Here is a 25,347-nt window from a genome sequence, read left to right on the forward strand (position 1 = left end):
TTCTTTCTATCTTGTCTGTTTTCTCTCACTGTCTGTGTCCTCTCTCCTGGCCAAACTTCTGTTTATTATCGGCGTGCTTGTTGTGATGTGACATCACATCTGACCGACCAATCACAGTCACTGCTTGAACCTTGCAGCTCCTGAACTTAAGATTGAAGTCAAATGCTGAGCAAAGACCAGCAACAACAACAAAAAAAAAACATGCATGTACACTAAATTATTCCTGTTTTGGTCCTACAGTGGAAAAGGAATATTTTAACAAATATTTGATCGACTCCAAAGAAACATTTGGCTGAATACATCGACCTTTCTCTAAACTCTATAAATCTGTGAAAGCCAGCTGCTTTGAAAACAACACAAGTTTGTTTTTTTAATGTTCTGAGCAGACAAGAAGAAGCCAAACAGGGCTTTTCAGAAATGTATTTCAAAATGATGTTTCATACGCACAGTGAGGTGAAAACGATTGAACTTTCACTTTCCATGCAGAGAAGACTTTCAGGTTGCATGAACAAAGATCTCTATCAGCACTGTTTGCATTCAATGTGGAATTGGAAGAGCTCAGTTTGAGTGACTTTTTAAAGGTTGTCCTGCAGTCGTGTCAGAGTTTTGTTCATTGATCAGTCGTTCATAAAAGTGTAAGAAAGAGCTGCAGTTAAAGCTCTGCTGTGTGCTGTGAAACTGCTGTGGCCAGAGGTGTGTGTGTGTGTGTGTGTGTGTGTGTGTGTGTGTGTGTGTGTGTGTGTGTGTGTGTGTGTGTGTGTGTGTGTGTGTGTGTGTGTGTGTGTGTGTGTGTGTGTGTGTGTGTGTGTGTGTGTGTGTGTGTGTGTGTGTGTGTGTGTGTCTCGGCCTAATAAACCCTGTTCTCTGAGGAGGAGGCGGAGCTGTGATCTCAGTTCATTAAGTGACTCGATCCTCTAACGTGTCATGGCGCTTGCTCACCACCTCGGCTGCTTTTTAATTAATCTTTATTTTTCCTCCGGACCCCTCCTCCCCTCCCTCCTCCTCCTCCTCCTCCTCCTCCTCCTCCTCCTCCTCCTCCTCCTCCTCCTCCTCTCTGATCCTGCGTCGTGTTAACACCTCAACAAACGCCGTCGGAGCTTTAGGGAAAGTGTCATTGGCGTGGACATGAATGGAGGAGGGAGCTGCTGAGTTTAGGGAACAAAAAACGCCTCGATAAAGATTTGATTTGAAGGTTTTTCTTTTCTACCTGCTCGAGCTGCTGCGTCTGAGGTTTTCCACTATTTATCACAACACTGAAGGTCCCAGCCTCCGGTGTGTTTTCTGACAGCCGCTGAGTTAAAGAGGGAAGTGTTTCTTTTTTCACCTGTAGGGCTGCAGAGTTTAAAATTCCCTCTAAAGTCTCTGTCGGAGTTTTGATTTCTCCTGCAGAAACACTGCGCTTAGTTCAAACAGAAACACTAATTGCGTAAATGATCAGTTTCAGTTTTTCTCCTAAAAGCTGAGCAGCCTTCATTGTTGGCCTCTCAGCGGGTGGAGCCGAGCTTTCATCTCGATGGAGGATGGAGCTGATGTGGGACCGACATTAAAACTTGATTGTCTAAAAGCGGTGCTGGGAGAACGGCGTACAAATTTAATGACAGCGATTATCTCAAAGGCTGCAAATCTGCTTTGTTCTGTTTCCCCTCAAGTGCAGCCCCCCCCCACCTCCCCCCACCCCCTATCCCCACCACCTCCATCACCCCCCCCCCCCCATTATAGTCTGACAGGTGGAAGTCTCTCCAAGGTGAGACGCTCCAAGTAGTTTAACAGTTTCTGTTGTCTTTTAGAAGCACAATGTGAAAGTTTTAATGAAGTTTGTTTCATGTTTGCAATCACTTACAACTTAAAAACACGTTCCTCTACATGTATTGTTAAATAGTATTTAAAATGCATTTGTTTTTCTGTTTCTTTTTTGGGGTTCTTTTTCTACCTCAAAAGTCATGCTTTGTTGTTGCATGTTACAGGAGCGGAGATAAATACATACATATGTATACAAATGTAATGTTTGTGTAATACTGCAATTATCCTCTTAACAGCTACATCATGATACTTATCAAACTATGAGATCATTTTAGTGATTTAATCTTTAAACGTTGTGAACAAAACACACAAAATGTCAAATAATTGTGTCAAAAACAATTTCTTCCATCTCCTCATATTCTTATTTTCTGTCACCATTTGGCCTCCGTACATGACTCAGTGCAGCGTCCTTGGAGTGTTTGGTGTTTGGTGTTTTTTTGGCGTTGTGGTGCTGAGGTGGTGGTGGTCGAGGTGTGTTCGCTTCCCCGCTGTGTAACACTCGTGTGTCCTCTGTTCGCGCTGACGCTGCAGTGTCATCAGAGGGAACTGGCAGCAAAAAGAGCGAGAACACCAGAGAAACACAGAGACAGGGAGCTGCAGCAGCAACAATGTCTGCTCCAATGATGAATCAGAGGCCGGGCCGGGAACCAGAAACAGACTGAAAACAAGCACCAGGAACCCGAAACCAACAGAGCAAAAAAACATGGACAAAACACCAAAAGTTTAAAAGAGCAAACAGAACGGAAACTAAAAAACAAACAGAAAAAATAAACCAGTAATCGGAGACTAACAGAGTACAGAACGGGAACCAGAACCAAAACTTAGACCAGAAGAACCAGGAATGAGGACTAAATGACAAATTATTCTAGGAACCTAAAACTAACAGAACGAAAAAGTGTGGACTTGAACACTAACTGAGCAAAGAAGCAGAGACAGGGAACCAAAAAGCAAGAAACAAGCAACCAAAATAAAAAGAGCTGTGAAATTAGGATCCTATAACGAACAAAGGAAATCAATTATTAACAAGAACGTGTAACTAAAACAGAGCAAAAGAGCAATGACCACTGACAAGGAACCAAAAACAAGTAGAGCAAGAAAAAATAACTACCAGGAACCAAAAACCTAACAGCCAAGAAATAAAGCACCAGGAACCATAAACAAACAGCCAACGAGTGAGTGACACGAGCAGACAGCTCTCTGCGAGCGTCCTCTCGGCGTTTGTTCAGCAAAATGAAACACTCAGGACCGTTTTCACCTGCTCAGGCAGGCAGCCGCACATATGGCCCACAAGTTAAAAATAAAGACAATGCGCATACATTAGCATCCATAATGCAGAGAGAGCCCCATTTAATATGCTAATTCTCTGAAATATTACTGAACACCTTCTGTTCCCAGAGAATACATTTGAATTTGCAATTAGAATTATCCTGTATAATTAATGAAAAGCGTCAAATTTTGGCTGCTCACTCTAATTTGATTAAACATGTTGATGAGGCGTTTAGAGGCACCGCGGAACGCAGGAGAACAGAGACTCGGACCTGAAGGATCCAGATCAGGTTGTAAGGTAAGCAGGGAACGCCGTCCTTCAGGAGGTCAGGGACAGAGAAGGTGGGAGGTCACTGGGATGTCAGCGCCCAGTGTGTGTGAGTGAGCTGGCAGTGTGACAGCTTTGTTATGACAACTTCAACACAGACAGGAAGCTGCTCTCACTCAGAAACACATTTCATTTTCTATTGTTAAGAGACAGATATTGTTAAAAACAAGTCAAAAGGAAACACATCACAGTTTCATTCTCTGCATTGCTGTGTGTTTTCCTGGTGTGTGTGCGTGCGTGCGTGTGCGTGCGTGTGTGTGTGTGCGTGTGTGTGCTACAATAGGACTCCACAAAGTTTGAGGTAAACATGAAGTAAACCCTGCAGTGTGTGCAGGTAAACAAACAGACTGCCTTCATTTCCCATGGTGCCTTGTTCCAGGGTTGACTCTTTGACCCTTGAGGTTGTTTGTTGAACAAAAACACAAACAGAGCGTTAACAAATATTACATCCACTTTTCTCCTCTTTTGTCCTCTTGCTTCCTCTCCTCTCCTTATCCCTGTCTCCTCCTCTCCTGTCGTCCTTCCTCATCACCTCCCCTCTCTCCTCCTTTCCTGTACCTTTCTTCTTTCCCATCCTCCATTCCTCTTCCCTCACCTCTCCTCTATTCTTTTCCTTTCTTATACCTCGTCGCATCTCCTCATTTCCTATCCTTTGTTTACCCTTCTCTATTTCTCTTCTCCTCCCTATGCCATCAACTTTCCTTACTTTTATTCCTCTCTTTTCTCACACTTTGTGTCCTTTTCTTTCATCTTGTCATCGTATCCTTGTCTCACCTTCTTTCTTATCCTCTCCTGTGTTGTCTTCACCTTGCATGTCTTGGCATCTCCTTTGTTTACTATCCTCCAATTCTCCTTTCCTCACCATTCCTCCTGTACTTGTCTCCTCCTCTTACCATTCCCCCCATCTGTATCTCATTCTTTGTCGTCTTTTCCTCTCCTCTCCTCTCCTCTCCTCTCCCCTCCCCTCCCCTCCTCACCTCTCCTCTCCTCTCCTCTCCTCTCCTCTCCTCTCCTCTCCTCTCCCCTCCTCTCCTCCCCCCTCCCCTCCTCACCTCTCATCTCCTCTCCCCTCCCCTCCCCTCCCCTCTTTCTCCTCTCCTCCTCACCTCTCCTCTCCTCTCCCCTCTCCCCCCCTCCCCTCCTCACCTCTCCTCTCCTCTCCCCCCCCTCCCCTCCCCCTCCCCTCCCCTCCTCTCCTCTCCTCTCCTCTCCTCTCCTCTCCCCTCCCCTCCCCTCCTCTCCTCTCCCCTCCCCTCCTCTCCTCTCCTCTCCTCTCCTCTCCTCTCCTCTCCTCATGAATATTAATGATATTTATAATAAAGTGTGTCTCATTGATTGAGGCCTGTTAGTTAAACACAGATCAGATTATTATGGTCTGTTTGGCCTCAGGATGCTTGTCTCTCTGTTTACATGTATGTTCACTTTATTAATAAAAACTCAAAAACACAGAAAAGCTGAAAGTACAGGAAGCTGCAGGGCTCATTTTTAAATTCATACCACTCAGAAAAACAATTCAGCTTCTCTGAGAAAAACAAAACAGGCTGTAATTAAAGGTTGTTTGTATCTTATATTCACGTTGGGGCTAATATGTGACCATGCTTCTTGCTGGGAGAATCTTGAAAGTCGACAAAATACTTGAAATTGTTTTTGCTGTTTTCTGCTGAATACTTTAGCGATGACATGACCTGGAGAAGAGTCTGTCTCCTATTGTATCTTATAGTGGCATGTTTTTTTCAGTATGTTTTAATGTTGTAACTTGCAGATGATCTCTTGAACTGGATCTACTCTCAGAGGTCTGTAAGGTCCCAAAAGGACAGATTGACACGTCCTGTTTTAAATCTGTGTTTTTTCTTCTTCAATTCATCCGTCACTCCTGAGAGGTTGGCTTTAGTCAATCACACTGTAACGTAAGTCCTGACCTTTGTTTATGCATCACAGAGCTGCACACAGCTCCTGTTTTCATGTTATATATTGATCGGTTTTAGGATTGGTCATTGAATGCAAACACACCTATGAGTACGTTTCTCAAAATTGTCAATACCACGTGTTCTAAAACTATTTGAATTTGTGTTATTTTAATGATGAACAGCTTTAAAAAGTAACTGAAGCTTTAAAAAAAAATCAGATCTTCATTCATATTTTTACCCAAAAGCTGCTGTGAGAGAAAGAGAGAGAGTCTAAATGTTCAGTACCTAGATGTGGCCAATGTTATTGTGCAATTTAGACAGAAGTTTGTCTGCAATTTTGAGAAGTTAAAAATAAGTAATGAACCATTATTGGGTGTCTGTAACATATTTGTGTTGCCTTGGTATCAACCAGGTATCCACTAAAAACTTTGGCTTCAAGGTTATCTTAATGATAATATTTTGTTCGACCTGTGATTGGCTCCTGCCTGTTGAATAGATAAAGATTTTCTGAAGCCTGAAAACAAAATCGAGAGTAGAAGAAGAAGTTACGTTTTAGATTAAAAATGTTTCTGCTAAATGATACCAAGATAAAAGTTTCTACTCACCCTTTAAAAGTAAATCATCGGTGGAAGACATTTGAGCTTTTGGCAGAATCTGATGCATCTGGTCAACGACGTTTAACGAGTGGAGATTTTCCATATTTTTATATATAAATTGAGGGATTGTGATCCGTGTTTCCTGGGGTGATTCTGGATGTGAGAGCTGTAAGAAAACAGCTGCAGCTGAAAATCTGATTCAGGTTTATCTCTGTAATGATGCTTAATTTATTTCCAAGGTTATACTGCATCGTTTAGCCAGGACAACTGTGGAGGCCTCATGTAGGTTTGGACGAGGTTAGTACATATGATACGCTTCAAATCTGAACACACACACACACACACACACACACACACACACACACACACACACACACACACACACACACACACACACACACACACACACACACACACACACACACACACACACACACACACACAGTGCAGTGGATCCCTCAGGTATATTAAACGGGGAGAGGAAGCAGATTTTGGAGTGAATTCCTGGGAAATACCAGAATCTCATCGCTCTGAGTTTCTGTCTTTATTTAAACGCTCTCTCTCTCTCTCTCTCTCTCTCTCTCTGTCTCTCTCTCTCTCTCTCTCTCTCTCTCTCTCTCTATTATTCTCTCTGCCGTCTGGATGCCATTATCTGTGAATGATTTCATCAGTAATCCACTTTACAGCAGAATGGAAATCTGAAAAGGTGGATGCTGACCTCAGTGAGCTTTGTGGACGAAGTGTTACCCTCTCTCTCTCTCTCTCTCTCTCTCTCTCTCTCTCTCTCTCTCTCTCTATATATATATATATATATATATATATACACACACACACACAAATATACATACAAAGGAAAATAATTACATTCTGAGAATCCAGATTGTTTGACTGGTTCGACGTTTGGTTAAAGCCGATCACAGGTCTGACGTGGTGGCTGTTTTTACGCAGAGGATTCATTGGACTTCTTGTTGAGCTCTGATGGTCAGTTTTATGTGTTTTTGTTCTAACTTTGGGGAGAAATGTTCTGCTGGAGGTTCAGTTTCGGCAAAGTTTCCCCATGTAGAATCAAGCTTGTGTGTGCTGTACCATGCAGGCTGTAAACTGGCTGCAAGCGGCTTTAAATAAAGAAAACGACAGTAAGCTTGATGACTTCCATAGGAGACAGATTTATTAATGATTCTAGAGTTTTGTTTCAGAGGCTTTGTTATTTTCTCTTCACGCTCAGAAACAAACTGGTGCGTCCTGTTTTGACTTAATTATGTTTAACTTGATCCGAAATAAACACAAAAATGGCTCCATACTTCATTCTCTTGTGTCAGCATATTTCCCATCAATTGATGTTTGAAGAAGCTCAACAACTTTCATGTGGCCGTTTTTTGCGATTTCAAAAAAGGACATCATAGTAAGCAAAATTATCAATGAAGGGGTTAAATTTCTATTGCAGATAAAGTATGAACACACCGTAGACGATTGCTCATATCACTGCAGGAGAATAATGGAAATATTACGTCAATATTTCTACATTCAGAATAGTTTGAGATCAATATGTTGAAACATCAAGTCTTTAGATTTTTTTTTTATTAATGACATAATTGCCATACAAATATCAACGATGGAAGTTTGATGACTTATTAGCTTTAAGCTTACAGTGATCAGATCTTTAGGATATGATGCATTAGAGAATACTCCCAGTCAGTAAAAATATCAATGTAAGTATTTGAGAGTTCAGAAGGTTAAATCCTGATTAAAGCGTCTGATGAAGCAGGAAACACAACGTGTTCATTTAACAGGGATGAGGCTTTCCGTCCTGTTCTCTCGCTTTTTCTCAAACGCTGCCTCACATATTTATCCCTCCGTTGAGCCGGGTGCGGCCCAAGGTCAGGCCAGATGGTACGGCTGGCTTCACCTTGCTGCTGACCGCTGGTCCCAGCGCTGCAGAGAGGAGCCGCCGCCAAACAGATGGAGAATATCAGCGAGCTTAAAAACCCCAAATCTGCAGAGGAAGTTCTGCAGGAAAACACGGACACAGAAAACATGTTTTCTCCGAGCTGTTTGTGCCAATTAGAGCTCGTTTTTCTTTACTCGTTCTTTTAGATATATCTCCGTGTGTGTGTGTGTGAGTGTGTTTAATTTGGCCCCACCATCCGACGTGATTTGGTGTTGACGCAGACTTCAAAGGAGAGTAAATTACATTTACTTTGTAATGCTTGCATCATTATTCCTCGTCTTTATCAGCAACCAATCAGCACTCTTACTTGGTGTGTGTGTGTGTGTGTGTGTTTGTACAGTATATCTAAACAGTGTTATTATGCAACCATTTAACGTTTTTTACTTAACTACACGTCCATCACTAGAACTCACACGTCCTCATGATGGTTCTGATGTTCAACACATGAAACTGATCTAGAAATCAGATACATTAAAATTACAAAAACAAGCTTTGAGAGTGCACATTTTTAGTTTCTTCCAAATGGTTCCCTATTTCAATTTTTCAGTCAATATTCCCTGTTAGAGCCAAATATTTATCCTCGAACACTTCATGAGGTACACTGGCTTCATGCAACTGTTGACAAAAACTAGAAAAGAGTTCAGACTGGAAAGTTAAGTTCATTTTTCAAGTTCAGGTTGAAGCAAATAATGTGAAAAACATTCAGATTTGGAACGCCCATAACCTAATGGACGGCCCAAGTTTGAGTCCAACCTGTGGCCGCTTTCCCGCCTGTCAGTTAAAAGTTCAGTTTAAACTCAATTTACTGCAAACATTTTTTTTGTTTTTCTCATTTGATTTATTTTCATTTGGAACCTGTTAAAAAGTTGCCAGTGTTCACTGATTTAAAAAGATGATGAAGCACTTTTACATGCAGTTAAAGATTTTATTTTTTTTAAATAGTTTTAGCCACATAAATGATCTTTTACTGAACTTTGATTCTCCTTCTTTAGTAGGTTTTAATGTAAAAGTCCAAGTTGTAATTTTATTAACCATTGTGTCCTAACAAAGCGCAAATACATATTTAATTAGATCAAATTATTCTTTCTGTATATTGGCTAACACAGGCTTCCATACACAGACATTAAAATGATGTAAAAACTGATGGATGAGTAATAAACATTTATTAGGAAAGAGTCCGTGTGGCCATTACGTTGAATTTCACCTGCAGAATCAGCAGATAAAGCTGAGTTTTCTCTTGTTTTTCTAACGTGGTTGTTGGTAATTATCGTCTCTGTGAAGTTTCCTGTTGTGTGACACAGAATCATTTTATTTTCCTTCACTCTGAGCCGAACAGCAGGAAGGTTAAAGCGGCATGAAGAGATATTGAAATGAAATGGTTGGAGGCAGGCCCCAGGCGATTATTCAAATGACCACTTTTTTTTTCTCCCCCCCCCTTTAATTTTGGTTCAATAAAGCTGGACGTTGAACCTTCAGCAGTCAGACAGTTAATTAAAAATGTGAGCGCAGAACGAGCTGTTTGGAATAATAATGATCATAAAGAGGAGCGTTTGTCAGACTGATGAGAGAGAGTTCGTCTGTGCTGCTGCGTTTGTACGACTGATCGGATAAATAAAGTAAAGACTTCATACTGAGAGACACACACTGATACTTCATCAGCAAATACTGATACTGAGCTGATAGTAATGTTACTGTGATGGTAGTGTCAGAGGTACTGATGGAGTTTGAACCTTTGTCTCCCATGTTAGCTTCACTTTACCAAACTGGTAGCACTACTTGTGGTGGCATTAAAAGAAAAAAAACAGAAGTACTACTTGAAGTTGCTTCAGTTTAAAGCTTCGTCCAAAGGCAACTGGAAGTGATTCAGTTGCTAATCTAAGATCACAGAATTGGTCTGCATGTTCAATTAACTATAGGATTTGATTTCTGTGCGACGATGTCATATTCCCACTTTGCAGACATTCTTTTTTCATCTTTGACCATGAAAACAATACTTGCCTTCCAGCATTAAATTGATGCAAAACAACAGATAAACATCGTCGACTGTTATTGGTGCATGCCACTCAGGCAGCATGTGCTGCTGAAGTCTCTCTTTACATCTTTTATCAGTGAAGCTTTAGCTAGCCAATACTATTACCTTAATCAACAGTTATTTAAAGGCTTTATGTGATTTTTCACTTAAATATAATATAAATCAAGTATATCCTCTGAAAATAACTCTGTGAGTCATGACTGTCTACAATGGGTGTAACACCCGAGTCCCACTGTCTGTGATGTTTTCAGAGTTTTCAGAGTCCTATCTTCAATTTGTTTACATCGTCGGGACGGCCGGCTGACTCCTCCCCTCGTGTATAAAAGTTGTTTAATTGAGGGACTAGAGAAAAGAATAATAACATACTGTACTCACTGCTTATCTGTGTTTCTAGATCACGCTCATTTCAGGTAAATTTACATGCAGTGTGAAGAGACGAGCATAATAGAGAAAGATCACTAGCATTAGCATGCTAACACAACAATGCAATGCATTGTTTTGGTTTCATGCTGGTGCTCAATGGCGACATCTGCTGGATCATATAAAGCCTTTAAACACACAGCTACCATGAACAATGGACCTTGCTAACCAAGCTAGTGCTAGCTAACCTCTGACATCTTTCCATCTCCATCCTCTCTTCAAAAATGGTCACTCTAGTTCCAAAAAACAAAAAGACGGAGCCAAACTAACCAACAAAGGGAATTCAGGCTACAGTCCAAGACACAATGAGCTCATTTAACAGTGACTATGTTTACCTAGTACTTGAACAATTTAACCTGAAAACAACACATTACCAACCAGTGTCTTGGTTAGCGACTTTTTTTTAATAAATTAGCTGGCTAACGCTCCTGCGACACACAATCCTTTCAGATGTAACTTTATTTACCCCAAAAGAAAGTCTTGAAGTTGTCTTACTGATGTTAGCTTGAAACAACGGCAGCAGCAGCAGGTTTAAAGAAGTAAAATTTAGAACAATTAGGTGACAAAAACTCAAAGATGAACGTGAGCGTCTGTTCCCTTTTCTCTGATTAACCTGCAGTTTCTCCCTCCTAAAGGTCAGAGCCCACACTAAGTGACAGTAATGGTTTCTGTGAGCACTTCAGACTCATTTATAAAAAAACATACTCCTCTCTCCACTTTTATGATTCATTTAACACACTCGCTGCTACGCCTGCCTGAGCAGTAAATTCTTAATATGTACAACATGATTTAATTATTGTTCCACGTCTAAACCGAGACAGACACTAACTATTTTAATTAATGTTTTACATCATGTGAAATATGTTTTCTTTGGCATTCACTCCATCACTGCATGCAGGGGCAGAAAGAACGTCACCAAAAGGAACAATGAAGTATGCTTTCAGTATTTAGGACCTTGTTCCTCTAATGCTCATTGTGATCCATTGATTTTTGTTGTAAGGTATTTTGACAACCTTATCACAAACATTAAGAATGTCAAACTTTGTTCTGCATCATTGAGGCAACAACTCTCTTTTCTATTTGCGTTCATGAAGACAATAATAATGACCATCAGAATTATCCAGCACGACTCAGAAGTCAAATCACGGCATAAAGTGGCTCAATGTTTCCTGAAATTAGCACAATGTATCATGCAAAAATGACTGAAAGAGTGAAATAAGAAATGTGATAATACTTCAGAAGTGATGACATTTAGAAAGTTCAAGCTAAGAGAGAAACACACAGGAGATAAACTCTGTTTCTTTTTGTCGCTTCGTAGTTTAAAAATGATTCTTCAGACACAGTGCGAGGTCGTTACTGAGCTTGTTTGCTGCTTTGAGTAACGACAGCAAAATGAAAGAAATATGAGGAGAGTCTCGGGTCAGAGAGGGGGCGAAAGGTCAGGAAGTCGGTTTTATGTTTGAAAAGTCCCAAAAGAGCAGCTCCACTTTGTGCATCACTGTTTCTGGTCTTATAGTTTTATTTCTCTCATTTGCTCTTTGGAGGCCTGATAACGTTTTCCAGGTTTTAACATGAGGGCTGCTCAATTATCTGATGTCAGGGGAGAATTGAACGCCTGATATCAGCTGCCGAGGAGCGTGGTGGACCGTGATGAAATACACAACAAACCTCTCAGAAACGTCAACTTTTCAGGAAAGAAATGTTTCAGCCGGTTTAGAAGGTTATCTGCTGGGTTTTAGGGGGATTTCATCAGACTAGAAGCTGAAGGATGGTCTCCGTCCAGAGAGAATAAAGAAATCCTTCAGCTCAGCATGAAGACTGAGCAGGAATAATCGTGAGATCTGGATTCAGATAGAAATATATACTGGAATTATGATCTGAAATAGGAAAGAAAAAAGCTAAAGTTAGGACACAAATACAAAAGACAGAGAACTGAATTAAACAACACAGAGTTTCAGACAGTCACAAGTGAAAGTTGAGTTCAGAGTTAAAAAAAAGGATTCTAATTGACACCATGGTGTATTTTAAGGACTCCAGTATTTGTATTTTATGTGTTGTACATGACTTTTGACCTGAGAAACACACAAACTGACCCTGAGGCCCAGGATCGATTAGTTTCAGTCCCACAGAGATGTGTGTGAAGACATTTGACCTTTTTATTAACCTCTTTTTCGCAGAAAATTCTGCCAGAAGTTTAAAAAAAAAAGAAGAAGAGTTTAACAAATAACTCGGAGGCATGAAACACACACAGGATGAAGAAACAAGCTGTACGCTGTGTGTTTGTATATAACTTAAGTGGACGTTAAGGCAGTTGTCACATAAACTACTTAACAACAACACATCAATACGTTGGCCTTTACTGGAAGGGACAGTTGTAAATAATTCAAACTGGCAACAAGTAAGGAAATAAAGTAAGATGCTTGCTAACTTGGTTTAAAGACAGGCACATGCTAACTTGGGTGAAGACGGTGTTATTAGTCAATGCTAACGTCGTTTGAAATGTAATAACTTGTCTAAAAGATTAAATAAAATGCTAATAAAGAGTTAAAAAATGCTAACTTAGCGGTTAAAGTAAGTAAGTAATCATTGATGTGTTGCTAACAAATCTGGTAAATTAGGTGGCAAACAAACCTTACTGTGGCTAATAAGCTAAGTTGCTACTTTAGCAAAAAAAATGCTCAACTGGTTGGAAAATAAATGTTTCTCACCCATTTAATACATTATGGTCTAATATTAATGTTGCTGAAGAAGTCAGCTAACAAAAGCTTTAACTTAGCTGAAAAGGTGAGTTGCTTATGAACGTTAGCATAGCTCCTCAAAACAATGCTAATAAATGCTAACTTTGACATATAGGGACATGTAGGGTACATTCATGACAAGCTCTACCTTTGGTACAAAATAAAAACAACAACAACAAACAACATCTGGAGTGTGTAACATATTTTAAGACTTTAATGATATTAGATGAAGCTCTGTGTGCTCTTGCACTGAGAGGTGATACTGCAGATAATTAAAAAGGTGCTCTTTCAGGTCTTGGATCATTTCTGTTGAATTAAATTCTAACATTAACGTAACATCTTTTTGCCCCTGGAGCTGCCTGGAAGAGCCTTGAAGGTTGCCTGGAGTCCTCTGGACCGAAGCTCCAGAGCCACCAATTATGTTTGCATAATTAACAAGACAAATTGTATGTATCTGTGAACTCGTCTGCAGAGTATTTTTGTTTTTATATTTAAGCGGTGCAGGGTCCACTATCTTCCCCTGAATGAGCCGAAGTTAGTGTTTGTGTTTTTCCAGGTATTTTCCAGGTTGTTTGCATGCTGTTTCCAGGCCTCCTCTCCCATATTTCCTCCTGATTTTGTCGTCTGTCGAGGTTTATCTGACAGCAGCTGTTGACTCGACGCTCCCTCTGTTTGACAATATGCCACCAAGCTGTGCACAAATACTGCTCCACATACTGTACACTACAACTCCCATGATCCCTCGGGGCTGCAGCTTGTCTGCCTGTTGGAGGGACAGCGTCTGCTGGTCGCTAACGTTTGTAAATGTTTTATTAACTGGACTGACTGGGTGGTTACTGGAGGGACTGGGTTTATCCCTGGTGTGTGTTTATGTGTTTCAGTGGACAGCTTAAGGATGTTGTTTGTGTTGCAGTTGTTTTGTCTGCTGGAGGAAGATTGTATACTGGGGTTTTTAACTGGGTTTACTGGTGCAGGGGTTACGGTTAGATATAGATAATAATTAAAGAAATAACAATTTCACATTTTATTCTTTAATTTAAAACTAGCATTAATGACATTTCCACATTCGTATAAACAAAAACAGAGTGTGTGAGATATAAATAAGATATTTTGTTCTTTTCATTGAGAGATCCTGAGAAGAAGAGAAGATATGCTGTGCCTTTTGTCGCTGCTTTTTGCCAATACATGAGGACATTTCTCCAACATCAACATCAGAGTGGAGCAACTCGAGATTTAAAAAAAAAAAAAAAAAGTCGGAAAGTGTTAGTAAGTTTTGAAACTGGACTTCAGAGATCGGAGATGAGCATCATTAATGACTCACTGATGCTTTTGTTGTCAAGGGGAGTAAGGGAACATGAATGGAGGGATGTTGTGTGTGTGTGTGTGTGTGTGTGTGTGTGTGTGTGTGTGTGTGTGTGTGTTTATTGTGGGTGTTTAAACACACTGTTTAAATGAGTGTTTGTGTCATTTTATGTTTCTGATTGGCTGCACAGTCTGTTCACTGTGTGTTTTTATGAACACTCCGATGTTTTTCCCTGAATTCTGGATCTCTTCTTCCATTTCCACCTCATTTTTCTGTCATGATGTCACACGCACACACACACACACACACACACACACACACACACACACACACACACATACACATACACACACACACACACACACACACACACATACACATTTATGCACATACATTCATACACAGGAACAAAACACACATCGCACACACACACACACACACACACACACACACACACACACACACACAGCGCACACACACACACACACACACACACACACACACACACACACACACACACACACACACACACACACACACACACACTCTGTCCGGCTGCAGCGTTGCATCACACAGATGATTTTTCGATTGCAGAGACTAATGTGCTGATCCTCATGACAACGCTGCCAAAACACAGCTGAGGAGCAACCTGAGTTCACTGTGTGTGTTTTATGTGTGTGTGTGTGTGTGTGTGTGTGTGTGTGTGTGTGTGTGTGTGAGAGAGAGAGAGAGAGAGAGAGAGAGAGAGAGAGAAAGTGTGAGAGAGTGTGTGTGTCTGTCTGTGTGTGTTGTGAAAGAAAACTGGTTTACTCAAGTAAAAACAAGCAAATTCTCCTCTCAGTCTCTCTCTGAAGCAGTATGAAATATGAAATAATTATGGGATGTTCTGTTCATCCCCGCGCTCCAGGAACTTAGCATGTGTACTTTCAAACGCAACATCTCTTCACAACATTTTTACACACGCACAGACACAAACACACGCACACACTCTCACATCTCACCTCCAGCGAGCTCGGAAACAACAGAGCACAAACAGGAAAGAATCTACAACACTCTCATGTTAAAACATCTCCGTGTTCTTTGTTCTGTTTGTGACTCTGAACGCTCCCCAGCGTCTTACATGGAGCTTTATTCATCACTTAAAACAATGCAGTCAAGTGAAATAACAGATTCATATGTAATTAATCAATCATTTGAAACCATTATAGTCCTGATTCCTACGTTTGATTATACCATACACACCCTGATAGGTTTAAAACACCTAAGTGACTCAGGGCCTGATTCACAAAATGCTCCCCTTACTGCCCCGCAGAGCGAACAGACACTCTGCACTGGTCCTGTTCGTTTGGAAATAAATGAATCATTATACAGTCATTTGAGGAAAAAGTGCCCCCTTTCTATGCAAATCAGCCGTCTGCTGAGAGTCGGTGGTAACTGCGTCGCAGTATTTAATATATACTATATATCATGATCAAACTTTCCAGTGATCAGGAAATTCCAATTCCGTATGTATTAAAATTCTAATTTTTTGTAAATATTACTTTAACATCACTATTATTAACCAGGGGTTAAATCAGTCAAGCGCCGTTACCAGCGATGTGAGTGTTGTTTTCTTCCCAAAGTTGTCCTGTCTTGCTCCATTCAGAAAGGAGGCTTTGTTTTAAACAGTTTTATAGACTGGCCTCTCAATAAAGTTGAAATTGTTTGCCCTCCCCTCCGAGCTCATCATCTTTATGTGGACAGAACTGAGCTCAATCAACATGGAAGTGCAACTTGGTGTAGAGTAAAGGTGGGGATAACTTTTTTCCACATTCAGACAAAAAACAAGAGCAAACGGAGCAGGACAACTTTTGTGTTGCGTCTGAATATCTTTAGTGCTGTATGCTTCGTAAATTAAACCTTGAGACATAGCAGATCGTGGGAGCAAATGTTAGCAATATTTTGAGCTATAAGCGGTCCCATTTCAGGCCCTCAATAAGCAAAAACAAAGAAACAGAACCAGGCATAGGCAGATCAGAAATTCCTGTTTTTGTCAACAGGGTTTGGTGTCTTTGTGGAGAGTGATGTAACAGCTGTTTTGTGGTTCAAATGTAATCTTCCTCTTTAACAAAAAGCTCTATCTCTGTAGGGATCCTTCATGTAATGTTGTCAGACACTTAGAGCAACAATCTGAGCCTGGCAGGGACAAAAACAACACATTTTAGTTGACACACTTTCATCAATCAGGGATTATGTTGCGGACATTGCAGCCTGTTTCACTGCTGCAGGTGTTAGCAATGCACTAAAGCAAATTTCAAAACGTTTTTTCACCTTTTAGTCATTTAGATTTTTAAATATATAAATAGTACCCAGGTTTAAAAAAAAAGAAGCAGAACTCACCTTTAATAAAACCCTCATGGTGTCAAACGATTAGCAGCTGAATGATTCCTCCCTGCAGACAAACTCCTTCATGTGTTTTTACATTTCGTCGTCAGCCATCGATCCAGCGATGGAGTCATCACCATTTCAGCTTCTTCTTTTTTTTCATGATGGATTTTGTGTCAAATTATTTTTAATGCAGAAATATGTCCCTCCGGCCAAAAAGAAGAAGGGTAGGAGGAGGGGGGGGGTGGAAGCATCTCTTTTTTTTTTTTATTGGGATCGATTCAAATTGATTAGTTTCAGATATTTAATGTGACACCTCCTCCACTGATCGCTCTGACGCTTTATTGGCAAAGAGGAAAAAAAAAAAAAAAGAGAAAAGAACGAAGCGGTTCGGCGATGCAGCCTCCCTCTGAATGCATAATGGTGGCACTCAATATTTCAGACGGAACAAATGAATTGCGCGAGGCTCTTTTAGCAGAATAAACTGCTTTTGCGTGTCAAGACAAAGTCTGGGGAATAAGGGACCGAGGACCTAATGTGTTGTGACAATAGACAGTACAGAGGCTGTGTGTGTGTGTGTGTGTGTGTGAGAGAGAGAGAGAGTGTGTGTGAGAGGCAGAGAAAGAGACAGAGAGAGACAGAGGCAGATCTGTTCCAGGGACTGTTTTAGTGCCTCATCAAATATTTAGTTTGATTGTACATGGTCCTGTAATTGCCATCTTGGCTTGTGAATTATTGATGGTGTGTAGCAGAGCCAAGGAGGGCCCTCGTCCACACACACACACACACACACACACACACACACACACACACACACACACACACACACACACACTCACACATAGACGCTCAAGTGCTGTAATAAGGCCAGACAAAGCAAACACACACACACACACACAGAGGCTGGTGCTGGGGCCAGTGAATCATCATGTAATGGTAATGGGCATGCAGCCGCTCTTGTTTCATATCCTAATTAGCAGCAGAGGAGCATCATGTGAATTCTTCAGTAATTATTTGAAGAGGGCGTTTCAACAACACTGAGAGTCAATATTAGACTTTACTCATCCTCCTAATGAGGCGAACATAGTCCCCCTCTTCTTCTTCTTCTTCTTCTTCTGATGTTTTTGCAGCTCAAACCGCCTGCGAGCTTTTTTTTTCCCCCCCTTCCTTTGTTTCTCCTGCACGGTTTGTTCGTTAGCCACAAACAGATGAGCTGCGACAGCACGGCGGCCGCTGGGTTAACCAGGACCGATTGTTTGTTAGCTCACCGTGGCCTCAGCTTGCCACGCTTGCTTTGTGCTTCGTTTCACTTTGTCACCAGTAAGACGAGGCGACGGCGCTACTGGTGGCGGTGTGCGGGCCCGGGCTCGCCAGGTGGGCGGTCAGGTGGTAAAGTGGCAGCGGCGGGCGACGAGGTGGCTCCTCGCAGAAAGAGTCAAACTGTGAGGGCGAGCGAGAGAGCAGGCGAGAGAGCAGCGGCAGCTTTTAAAAATACTCCTGCTGAAATATTGATTTTTTTTTTCTGCTTCTTTTTCTTTCTTGCCTAACGTAATAAGTGAGAGACTCCAGGGAACGTGTGTGTGCGTGTGTGTGTGTGTGTGTGTGTGTGTGTGTGTGTGTGTGTGTGTGTGTGCGTGTGTGTGTGTGTGTGTGTGCGTGTGCGTGTGCGTGTGTGTGTGTGTGCGCGTGTGTGTGTGTGTGTGTGTGTGTGTGTGTGTGTGTGTGTGTGTGTGTGTGTGGTGAGCATCCTCCCCTAGCCCTCAAAGTGTGTCTGTTCTCATATGAACTGTGTGTGTGTGTGTGTGTGTGTGTGTGTGTGTGTGTGTGTGTGTGTGTGTGTGTGTGTGTGTGTGTGTGTGTGTGTGTGTGTGTGTGTGTTCATCAGGGCCTTGTAATCTGAGCTCAATGTAATTGCTTCCCATAGTGCACTGGGTGTGGTCGGGGTGACATCATCTGGAGTGGCCGGTCAAAAAACGCTGAAGTCAGACCAGATCACCCCCCCACCTCCACCTCCTCCTCCTCCTCCTCCTCCCCCCCCCCCACCTCATTGTGAGCTAAATTACCTTTAAATCGTCTCCACTGGAACAATTAGCTGCCTCCGTCATGTTCCTGCTTCACTCAGGATCACAGGTGAAAAACTGGAAAAAGAATAACACAGTTAAACCAGACAGAGAAATGCACTTATTTATTGTATGAACAGATTTAGAACGTTTCCTCTTTCATTAACATACAGCTGCACAAAGAGCATCCAGTTCATCAGAGCCACCTCACTCAAACAGAATCAGTCCGATCCCGTTGTAAATCCGTCCTCCATGATGGCTTTATTGTTTCATTTTTGCCCAAACTTTTACTGAGAGTTGTTTCTTATGGAGCAACCTGACCCTTTTGAAATGATCTTTTCTACTAATGTACATCAACAGATTTATATTGGAGCAAAGCATTTTTAATCTGTGTCTGAATGTTGCTGCAATTGGAGTTCTAAACTTCTCAGGAAAGTCTCCACTTTACAAATGCTATTCTTTATTTTTCCCGCAGTATTCGCTCTTTGTAGTTTAAGCATCGTTCAACTTTCGATGTGTTGAGACATTCCTACTTCAGACTTGTTAAAAACAGCAACTTGGTCAGCGGCCCTACACTTTAAAATCTGACTCTGCAGGTCCCCCTCTAGAGTCAGATTTTGCTGGTGCAGAGCTCTAAAGTCATTTTTTGGTTTAAAAACAAAGCCCCAAACCCTTTTTCTTGCCAATAAAGTGCAAGTTTTTGTTTTTCATTTTAATCCAAACTTACTTGTATGTTTAAAACACTGGGTTACCTTCTAATGTTTTGACCTCATCGATATAAAAACTCCAAACCAGAAGCTTTAACACCTTGAATGACTAAAAAGTCATCGCATGTTTCACTTTATTCAAGTATGTAGCTCATTCAACAGGTGACCGGTTAAATAACACTATTTTTGTATTAAAAGAAAGTCTAAGTTCTGCAGGTGTAAAGGTGCATGTTGTATCTCTCTGCTCTCCTGCAGAAGGAGCAGCAGTGATTTCAGAGCTATGGTACACGCCTCTCTCTCTCTCTCTCTCGCTCTCTCTCTGTCTCTCTCTCTCTCTCTCTCTGTCTGTGTCCTGCTGTCATTGATTGTCGGGTGGTGTAATGAGGTGACAGCTGACACCAGCAGACTCCATCTCTCTCATTATCTTCACCTTCTCTTTAAGAGGCACAGATGAAGAAGAAGAAGAAGAGGGAGCTCCTGTGTGCGCTCTAGCTGTTCGCTCCTCCTCTTTATTTATCATGTGTTGATATGTTTTTAATCAGAGAGGAGATCCACCATCACTTTCACCTCCTCTCTTTTCTCCTCTCTGTCCTCCTTGACTATTTCACTGTGGTGTTTAGAGTCTATTCGTGTTGACGGATAGAAACAGGAGCTCTAGGTGTAGTCTGAACCTTAGTGATCTTCATCCAAAGGAAAATGAAATACATGAGTGGAGGATGAGATTGTTCAAGGCAGCTGTCAAGATGTGACTCCGACTTTAAAGTGGACTTTCATCATGCAGAGCACAAATTTCAGAGCTGAAAATGCTTTAATCAGTTAGTTTTGTTGTTTGTGTACTGCACAAAAATTGTGCTTCATCTGAACAAATTGAAAACACAAAAGTTGCATAATAACTCAAATAAACTTAACCGATCCAGGAAGTGTTGGAGACGCAGCTTCTATGATTACTGCAGGGCAACATCACAGTTTTTTAAGTCATGGAGTCTGGTGGTGTTACAACGTTCTTCAAAGCCACCACACTCTATGAACAAAAACAGTGTTTTTGACTTCACAGAGCACAGGCGTTGCTGCTCTACCGCTGCTTCCATCAGTTAGTTAGTTTGAGTTGTTGTGGTGACGTCAGGGTTTTAAAAGGTTAGTTTAGATCCAACACATAACAACAAAAACAGGAAGTGTTCCTCAGCTGCTGGGAAGCTGTGATGTTTCTGTCATAATCAGATTAAATTATTTTTTACTGAAAAAAACACACACACACACACACACACACACACACACACACACACACACACACACACACATACACACACACACACTGAAGAGTGGAAGTGCATTAAGAGGAAACACACACACACACACACTCAACAAGGGCATACAGTATTTAAAAATATACACACACAGAGCTGTGTAGACAGGAGTGGGGATAATGTGCCTAAGTGTGTCTGTTGTTTGTTTATGCATTTTTGTTTATATGTGTGTTGTTGTAAGTTGTTGTTGTTTGTGTGTGTATTCATATGTCTGTTGTTGTGTATATGTGTGAGTGTGTCTGTTTTCCTGTTGGTATATTGTAGTCAGAATGTGTATGTGTGTGTATTTGTGTGTGTACTCCCCTGTGTTTTTGCTAGTTTCTGTGAGTGTGTGTGCACTGAAATGCTGTCAGAGTATGTATTTGTATCTATATCTGTGTGTGCATTGTGTGTGCATTTTGTGCATATGTGTGTATTTTTACAATGATACGGGTCCATGTGTGTGTATGGTTGTGTGCCTGTGTGTACGTTCTTGTGTCTCTGAATGGCTCCGTGTGTGTGTATTTGTTTTTCACAGCGTGTGCACATACTAGTGTGTATAGCTTTATATTCCACTGTGTGTTGTTGTGTATGTGGGTGTATATTCCTCAGTGTGTATCAGTGTGTATAAGTGTAGCAGCTTGTTGTTTGTGTGTATTATGTGTCTATTTGTCTGCATATCTGTGTGTTGCCTTGTGTGTATTGTGTGTGTATTAAATGTATGGTTTTTGTACAGAGTGTGTATTGTGCGTGTGTGTATATTGTGTATTTTGTGTGTATGTGTGTGTCTGTGGTCCAGAGTGTGTGTCTTTGTGTGAATTAGATCCGTATTGATCGGTATCAGCTCTCTGAAGGACTCGGGGATCGTCTGAATGGAGCTTCACATTATTCTGTTCTCTGCCATAAAGGGCATTACAGCAGCAGATCAGCTTTCAGTCGATACACACACACACACACACACACACACACACCCCTCTCACACACACACACACACACTCGCACTGCCCATCTCTCTCCTCTCTCTGTGCCTTTAAAGGATCATTTCACCCAAATAATAAAAAAAGCAGCTGCAAATATTCACACAGAGTTCAGTTTGATTTATCTCTGACATTTCTGACGTTGAAAACATTCTGTAACAAACTCTGTTTCATCTTTCAGCTCATAATTAAATAAATCCAAATGGTCGATAGTCTGTCTGTTGCTAATTTTGCTGAACTGTCCCTTTAAATCCGACCTGAAAGTCCTACCAGTATATCTCTACCTCGACTGTGTGGATGTTCAGTTATTTTGACAAATCCTAAAACTCTGACACTCTGCGACGTCATTCAATCCATCAACAACAATGAAGAACTTTTAAAATCCATTTTAAGGGATTACGTTTCTGAGGTTAGACTAAAGCTGCTGTCAGACGTGCTGAGCTCCAGCTGTGTGTTTTTTAAGGATATTGTTACCGTCCTATTAAGGTGGAAATCAATGCCGACCTCATTTGTAACCCCGCCCACCTCCTGGTGCTCTCTCAGTGTGCCTCGTTGAAGGATCCTCAGAAGGAGGAGGGTGGAGTGCTGGGAGTAGGTCCTCTTGCCGAGGTTATCCCCTGGTTAATGTGACATGTCTGTCTGCGACCTTGCCGCTTGTTAACTGCCCGGATTATTATTGTGATAATGTGGCAATTAAAAAAGGAGGCGCTCCATCAGACGGGGAGGGGCGGGAGGGTGGTGGTCCGAGAGATGGATGTGCACAGATTACAAGGCAGTGTGAAATGCATTAAGGTGGCTATCCATTCTGACCCCCCCCCCCCCCCCCCCCTCGCTGTCCTCCTGCGGAGTTGCGGGTTATTGCCGCCCGTCCTCATTGATATCCGTCCCCAATCAATACTCCTCTGCTGCCGTAAAAACAGGCGTAAATCAACACGCATCGGGCGAGAGATCGGACAGGCGGGAGGGAAAATCAAAAGGCGGTGTCTAATGAGACGCCATAAGTCTGCAGGAAGTGTCCACCGTCTTTATGAAGACGCCGCCGCAGAATGATAATGTCATCTGCTGCCGAGAGACCGGAGACAACATGAGACCTGAAACATGGCAAAGAAAGCCCTAGATGTGATATTTGCACTCCTATGATGTCTCTCTTTTAATATGAATGAATGAATAATGTGAATGTCATAGAGGGGGAATAAATTGTTATCTTGGATCCAACGCAAAATTTGTTTTACAAAACAATAACACACACAAATCTAACCATTACAGGGAGCAGAAGATCAGCAACTCCTGTGTTCTGTGCCTCATCAATGTAGTCTGGTGTTTTTGAATTGGGAATAGCAAAACACAAATCCATGTGAAACTTCTCCTGGTGTAAAAAGAACGTCCTGTGAAGTCAAACTGAGCCGAGCGATGTTTCCTCTGATCCTGAGTCAGTGTTTGTTTCTATGCACTTAATGACAGTGAAGGATTGTGGGTAATCAGATTGTGACTCTGAACCTGTTTTGTGTTATTACTTTTTTTCTCTGCAGATTCTTCCTCAAGTTCTTCCTCAAGTGCAATCAGAACTGTTTGAAAAATGCAGGAAACCCTCGAGACATGAGGAGGTTTCAGGTAAGAGACACACACCTGCTCCTCCCGCTCCTCCCGCTCCTCCTGGTCCAGACGGATCCGGCTTTGCTCTAACTGGCCCTGATGTGTGTGTGTGTGTGTGTTTGTGTGTGTTTGCAGGTTGTGGTTTCCACTACAGTCAACGTGGACGGTCACGTTCTGGCCGTGTCAGACAACATGTTCGTCCACAACAACTCCAAACATGGCCGCCGCGCCCGACGCCTGGACCCCTCTGAAGGTTAGACGTCGCTCAAAGAATTCAAAACAAATCTTAGAATCTATAAGAGACTTCTTAAAAAAAACTCTTAAAACCTCTCTGAGGCTAGCAGAGACTTCCAGAAACTATAAGAGGATCTCAGAGACTCCAAGAGACTGTCGGAGACGAGCAGAAAACCTTTGGAACTATCACAGACTATTAGAGTCTCTCAGAGACTTTTAGAGTCCACTTTTAACCCTTCTTGTTTTTCACATGAAGGGTTAAAATAATTTTCTGTTATCTTCTATTAAAGTTGTTGCACATATGACCGTCTCAAAAACCAAATCTGATCAAAATAGTTTGAAATATTTTGACCTTTAGTCCAAAAAACCCCTGGATCTTACATTTCCCATGATGCACCTGGCGTGTTTCTGTCTCAAGAGTCTTCACGCTTTGAGAAAAACCGAAACAGATCTTTTATTTCTCACACCTCCTTTGTGTTTCTTTTATGAAGCGAAACGAGATGAAACCAAAGTCAAACCTTCTCCAGTGTTAACTGGAAGTTTCCATATTCGGAGGCTTTGATTTGGAACAACTGAATACAGTATTGTACGCGACAAAAGCCAAAAAGAGAGGAACGCTCAGGACGAAATGTAAGGAAACTGTCCTTTAAAGAGTGAAGCAGGTCTCTGTGGAACCTCCAGCTGCTGGCAGGTATCCACCCGGCTCTGTCAGGAGAGTACGGCGAACAAACGTTCTGTTCTTCCAGCGTCTGCAGCAACCAAATAAAATTCATCATTCGTGTATAAACTTCACACGATGAAACTTAACTCTGAGAGCCGCAGCTCAGAGGTAACATTTCCTCTGAAGTAGTAAACTTTAATACCTCTCTGCCCCGTCCCCGCTCTAATAAATCCCTCCTGGCTCACTCTGAAGCGATGACACAAGTCCTCCGATTGATTCGGCACACTTTCAGTGCCAGATGGGTGGGGCTTAACCAAACCAGCACCAGGGTTTAAGACTGCATCAGAAAAGATGTGGGTCAAAGTGACCAAAGTAGAGTTTAGTTTTCTTCTTCTAATCCTCCAGGAACTTTTTAAGTCCTGTGCGGGGAAACTCCCCCCATCTGGCACCAACAGGAGACTAAAACAAACTTATATTGGTTCAAACTTTTGACATGAATCAAACATTTTTACATCACCACCACAAACATTCTCTCAACTTACTAAACAGTTTGGGGTCTCTGAAGGACTTTGTTACATTCATCTTGTAACACCAGACGGGTGGAGATTATTATGTTAAGGCTTCATATCATTTTGAAAGTGATGTATATAGAAAAGTAAACTTATCCAACTCTTGGCTATTTGTTAAATCTGTTTAAAACTTTCATCACTGTTTTGGGCCTCCTTATTGGTAAGCTCTCCAAATCCCTCTAAAACTTTATACCAACTTTATGATAACTTAAACCCATGTAAAATTAGTGTTAGATACCAGCCTGATATTAAAAGCTCAGGGGTTTTCATCAGTTATCAACAAAAAACACCAAACAATGAAGTCCAAAGTGTTTTAATTATACAGGAGAGTCTATAATGGGGTCACCTTTCTTAAACTTCTTTAAACGTTTAAAATCTGTGAATCTAACAATTTGTTCCTGACAAAGATTATACCTTTAATACGCTTTAGTTTGAACTTCCAGACACTCATCAGTTACTTCTCTTAACCAAACCCTCACTACCCCTCTGGGTCATCAAAGACACTAAAATGAACCTTCAAATTGTTTTGCACAGATCAGATTCGCTCTGTTTCACATCCTG

The 25,347-nt window shown here is 41.5% G+C and overlaps 1 protein-coding gene across 3 annotated transcripts in view; it reads left to right on the forward strand.

The window, feature by feature from the left end:
* The window catches only part of LOC109987330 (transcription factor COE3), a 130,967-nt gene that overhangs the window by 57,989 nt on the left and 47,631 nt on the right, over positions 1-25,347 (forward strand). For all 3 annotated transcript variants that reach the window (XM_029278156.2, XM_020638371.3, XM_020638370.3), the window contains exons 7-8: positions 23,259-23,340; positions 23,458-23,575. In XM_029278156.2, coding sequence (XP_029133989.1) covers positions 23,259-23,340; positions 23,458-23,575 — 200 coding nt within the window. The remainder of the gene's footprint in view (positions 1-23,258; positions 23,341-23,457; positions 23,576-25,347) is intronic.

Source organism: Labrus bergylta, chromosome 9 (assembly GCF_963930695.1).
Source record: "Labrus bergylta chromosome 9, fLabBer1.1, whole genome shotgun sequence".
In the NCBI taxonomy this organism is placed as follows: Eukaryota; Metazoa; Chordata; class Actinopteri; order Labriformes; family Labridae; genus Labrus; species Labrus bergylta.